This window comes from Temnothorax nylanderi, unplaced genomic scaffold, assembly GCF_030848795.1.
Source record: "Temnothorax nylanderi isolate EJ_2023f unplaced genomic scaffold, tnyl_v1.0 TNYL_tig0449_pilon, whole genome shotgun sequence".
Taxonomy (NCBI): Eukaryota; Metazoa; Arthropoda; class Insecta; order Hymenoptera; family Formicidae; genus Temnothorax; species Temnothorax nylanderi.
In genome coordinates this window covers 90,849-95,899 of record NW_027249511.1, presented here as the reverse complement: position 1 = coordinate 95,899, position 5,051 = coordinate 90,849, and the positions used below count along the sequence as shown (strand labels likewise).

Genomic DNA, 5,051 nt, shown 5'->3' with positions numbered 1-5,051 from the left:
TAAATTTTGTAGCTAAAGGTTCACTCTTTACAGTGGTATACCACATTTAACTAAAATTATTTATTTTGTTGTTAAAAATTGGCACCGAAAAAAAAACAGACTTTAGCCCCGGTCTCCCCTACTTATACATATAGTGAAATATAATTTATTATATTGAATTATGTTTATATAATTATATTATATAATTAAATTATATATATATATATATATATATATATATATATAAGTATCAAAGGTTATAAATGTCTTGACGATTAATCGGACCAAAACCAATGGTCGAATCGTCACGATGATAAATTATTGCCAGTTAGGCCGATTCATATGTCTTAGTTTTAATAAAATACAAAATAAAAAATAATTAATTGAAAACTAAAAATAAACAGAAACAAATTAAAATACTAAATAATTTTATTTCAGTATTAAACTGAAATAAACTAAAATAATAAAATTAAAAATTATATTCAAGCCTTGTCTTCGAGATTACAACTGTAGTAGTCCGTCTTGCGGCCAGATTGAGCCACATATTCAGAGCCAAAAAAGCAAGAGGTGGCGCCCCGCGGCCCCTCCGTCGCGGCGCCCGTTCATGATACTTTCATTGTCTTTCTTGTGCGCGAGCAAGTCACACACAAGAGCCCCTTTCTTTTCGTAAGTTAATTTCTTCCGCATTGAATTCTTCGAAATGGCCAAGCATAGGAAAAGGAGTCACGAAGACCGCGACGGGAAAGCGGAAATACTGCGGAAAATCCAGAAATTGAATAGGAAGATCGAACGTTTATTCGACGATATGCCGAGACCGATATCATCGGAAAGTAAAGGTCGGTGCATTATCATATTATAAAATGAGGCGACTTGGTCCGATCCTAGAGACAGAACCGCGGTCAGCCTCGAGGTTTAGGCAGAGCATACCCTCTGAGGGAAGACTCTCCTTCGCCTAACCTCTCTTTCTAGATCTCTTTATTACAAATGAGGCGACTTGGTCCGATCCTAGAGACAGAACCGCGGTCAGCCTCGAGGATTAGGCAGAGCATATCCCCTGAGAAAAGACTCTCTTTTTTTTTGTTGCCTAACCTCTCTTTTCTGAATTTCCTTGTTACAGATAATAAGGAAAATCATCCTGAGAATGTACAGGTTATCTCAAGTAAATCTGACATCGGTTCAGATCATAAAAGCGAGGGGGATATTAATATTGTCCCCCCCTGCAAGTCGCAAGACGCAACCGCGCTAGACGCATCGGTGCTAGACACAAATTCTCCAGCGATTCTGCAAGAGCTCAGGGCAGGTACAGACGAAGTCAATGCTGCCTCTGAGAAAGTGGAGAACACAGAGGAGGCAGGCCTCGAGCCGGAAGTGCTGGAGATTCTTGGAGTCGACCCCTCCAAGCCTAAAAATGCTGAAATCGTCCTCCAAGAGGAACTCGAGGCTCGCTGGAGCTATTGGCTCTCAACACAGGTCGGTAAAGAGGAAATGGACAAACTGCTGGACCAATATCCTCGTGAATCGAGCAAATGCTTCTTCGAAGCGCCCAAATTAAATCCGGAGATCGCAGCTATGTCTGCAGCAACCCTGATCCAGAGAGATCAGAAATTTGTGGCAACACAAAACATGGTTGGCTCTGCTCTGGTCGCCTTAGGTTCTGCCATTTTCAGTCTACTGGTCGATGAAGAAATAGACAAGCTCGAGCTTCTCCGTAGGCTATGCGATTCGGGGAAATTGATGACTCAAATCCATCGTGGTCTTTCAACCGCCAGAAGAGCCTTCGTATCTTCCAGCTTAAACAAGCAGATTCGTGATGCTCTGGAAAGTACCAACCCGGACAAGTTCCTGTACGGCTCCAACCTCTCCGAAAAAGTTAAGGAGGTTAAGACTATGACAAAGATTGGACTAGACCTCAAGCCGCTTCCGGTAAAGCAAAATAAGCCGGGCACTTTAAACTCGAAAGGCCCGTTTGTCAGGTTCAAGAAATCACAAACGGGCTTCAAGCCTCGAGGTCAGCACAGGACGGGTCAATACAAACAAAACCAGCACCAATCGAGCTCCCAAAAAAACAAGAGCGCGACTCAGTCTACGTCGGCGTCGCAGACAGCCACTCAGGAAACAAAGAAGTAGATGTAAAAAGCGTCGCAGGTAACCTGAGACACTTCCTACGTGAGTGGGAGTCGATTGGCTCAGATTCGTTTGTACTACAATGCATCAAAGGTTATAAAATACCCTTCACTTCCCCTCCTGTACAATCACCCGCTCCACCGGAGCCTTCTTTTTTTGAGTCTGAATATTCTCAACTAGAATGTGCAATCATGCATTTACAGGAACTGGGAGCCATCGAATCATGTACCCCTTGTAAGAGTCAGTTTATTTCCACATACTTCCTAGTGGACAAACCCAACGGAGATAAAAGATTTATCCTCAATCTAAAGAAATTGAATAAATTTATAAAGCCTCCCCACTTTAAACTAGAGGATATTAGAACTGCAGTTAAACTAATCTCCCCGGGTTGTTTCATGGCTAAGCTCGATCTAAAAGACGCTTATTTCCTGGTTCCTGTTCACCACCAGGACAGAAAATTCTTGAGATTTCTTTTTCGCGGTAAGCTTTATCAATTTACGTGCATGCCCTTTGGGCTCTCCACCTGTCCTTATGCATTCACTAAAATAATGAAACCGGTAGTAAACTACCTTCGTTCTAAGGGTCTAATCTCTTCAATTTATTTAGACGACATTCTTTGCATAAGAGCATCTCAAAGAGAATGTCAAGTTAATATACAGACGACGTGTTCCCTACTTTTAAAGCTAGGTTTTATTATTAACAGGGAAAAGAGCCAGCTCATTCCCGCCACTCGTTGCGAGTATCTAGGTGCGAGTATCTAGGTTTCGTCTTGAACTCTGAAAGGTTTACTCTAGATCTGCCGGACAGAAAGCGGCTTGCCACCAAGAACATGATTGAGCGTTTCCAAACAGAAACACGCTGCACTATTAGAGAATTCGCCAGTCTTATAGGTACGTTAATTTCCTGCTGTCCTGCCATAGCATACGGTACTCTTTACTCAAAAAATCTCGAAAGTGAAAAACAGCTGAGATTAATTATCAACGACGGAAATTTCGAAACGAGGATGACGGTTCCTCGATCAATTCAGTCTGACCTTGAGTGGTGGCATAGCCACGTTATGTCCTCAAGTGGCCCAATTAGAACAAAGATCTTCAGTGCTACGATCTTTACTGATGCTTCAATGACAGGCTGGGGAGCCGCTTGGGAAGGTAATTCAACGAGAGGTCTTTGGTCGGCGGATGAGAGAACTAACCACATAAATTTTCTAGAATTGCTAGCGATCTCATTAGCTCTCAAGTGCTTTGCTCAGAATCTATCAAATTGCGAAATCCTTCTCAGAGTAGATAACACGACAGCTATATCCTATATCAATAGGATGGGAAGTACTAGGGTACCCAAACTGAATAGATTGGCACGAGAGATTTGGCAGTGGTGCGAATCTAAGAGTCTTTGGTTATTCGCATCATATATACCTTCTAAAGAAAACACAGAGGCGGATCGCGAATCTCGATACACCAACATTGATACGGAATGGGAACTTGCGGATTACGCCTTTAATCATCTAGTCGCTCGCCTGGGGAAGCCTGAGATCGATCTTTTTGCATCTCGCATAAACGCTAAATGCAAAGATTATTATTCCTGGCGTAGAGATCCTTGCGCCTTATCAGTGGACGCTTTCACAATCAGCTGGAGTGACAGATTCTTCTACGCTTTTCCTCCCTTCTCTCTAGTCCTTCCAACCCTTCGAAAAATCTTCAATGATCAGGCAACAGGCATTGTAGTTGTGCCACAATGGACCGCTCAACCCTGGTATCCATTGTTTTTAACAGCTCTTATTGAAGAGCCAATAATATTTAAACCCTCAATGGACCTGCTGCGCTCTCCTTGCAGGACAATTCACCATCCGCTTGCCAATTGGATTACCCTGGTGGCAGGGAAACTATCAGGCAGGCGTACCTGAGAAGAGGATTTTCAGCGACGACTACCAACATCCTGGTCGAGTCAATTACTGAAGCTACTCATAAGCAGTACAACTCTAGTCTGAGAAGATGGTGAATTTTCTGTCACGAAAACCAGGTAGACGTCTATGAGGCATCCACCAGGGAGTTACTTGAATTCTTGACCATACAGTTCGACGAAGGAGCGTCTTACGGGTCATTGAATTCTACACGATCGGCAATTGCACTGATCTCACGAGAGGAGTTTGCGAGAAACCAGGCAGTACAACGATTTTTTAAAGGAGTTTATAAAATACGCCCTCCTAGACCGAGATACAGTCACACCTGGGACCCAGAAGTGGTTCTATCCTTTCTCGAAAACTCATCTACAAATGAAGATTTACATCTCCAACAACTTAGTGAGAAAACGGTTACCCTCCTCGCCTTAAGTACGGCTCATAGACTTCAAACATTTTCACTGATTAGAGTGGATCAAATTACCCAGAGAGCAGCTATGGTGGAAATAATGATTCCGGACAGGATTAAAACCTCTCGACCGGGCAACTTTCAGCCTCTTTTAACGTTGCCCTTTCTTCCAGATAGACCCAAGATTTGTGTGGCTACCACAGTCTTAGCCTATATCTCAAGAACTAAAGATATCAGGGTCAAAGAAAAAAGATTTTTTGTAACTGTTAAGAGGCCCCACAGGCCAGCATCATCTCAAACACTGGCTCGATGGATTAAATCCTGCCTATCACAGGCAGGCATTGACACGAAACTTTTCTCGGCGTACAGTACGAAACACGCAACAACATCAGCAGCTGTGTTGAAAGGCGTGGACGTAGACACTATACGCCGAACAGCAGGATGGTCTAAAAAGTCCAACGTTTTCACACGTTTCTACAACCGGCCTGTACTACCGGACCGGACTTTATTTGCATTTATTTATCAGTTCTTGAGACTAACAAGAAAAAGTCAATTACTGTCTCCTTCTTCCGCAAAGCGAATGATGACTATTAAAGAATGGAGTGGAAATTGAAACTGAGCTCTAAACATCTACAGTTGTAATCT

At 42.8% G+C, this 5,051-nt stretch overlaps 2 protein-coding genes across 2 annotated transcripts; both read left to right on the top strand.

The window, feature by feature from the left end:
* Positions 1 to 619: 619 nt before the first annotated feature.
* Positions 620 to 2,144, top strand: LOC139782894 (uncharacterized). The gene is made up of 2 exons (XM_071721972.1): positions 620 to 815; positions 1,097 to 2,144. Exons 1-2 carry the CDS (start codon positions 680 to 682, stop codon positions 2,104 to 2,106), a joined length of 1,146 nt encoding a protein of 381 aa, XP_071578073.1. The 5' UTR covers positions 620 to 679; the 3' UTR covers positions 2,107 to 2,144.
* A 150-nt stretch (positions 2,145 to 2,294) lies between these two features.
* Positions 2,295 to 4,003, top strand: LOC139782893 (uncharacterized). The gene is made up of 2 exons (XM_071721971.1): positions 2,295 to 2,583; positions 2,898 to 4,003. The coding sequence occupies exons 1-2, from the start codon at positions 2,295 to 2,297 to the stop codon at positions 4,001 to 4,003; spliced, it is 1,395 nt and encodes a 464-aa protein (XP_071578072.1).
* Positions 4,004 to 5,051: the final 1,048 nt, after the last annotated feature.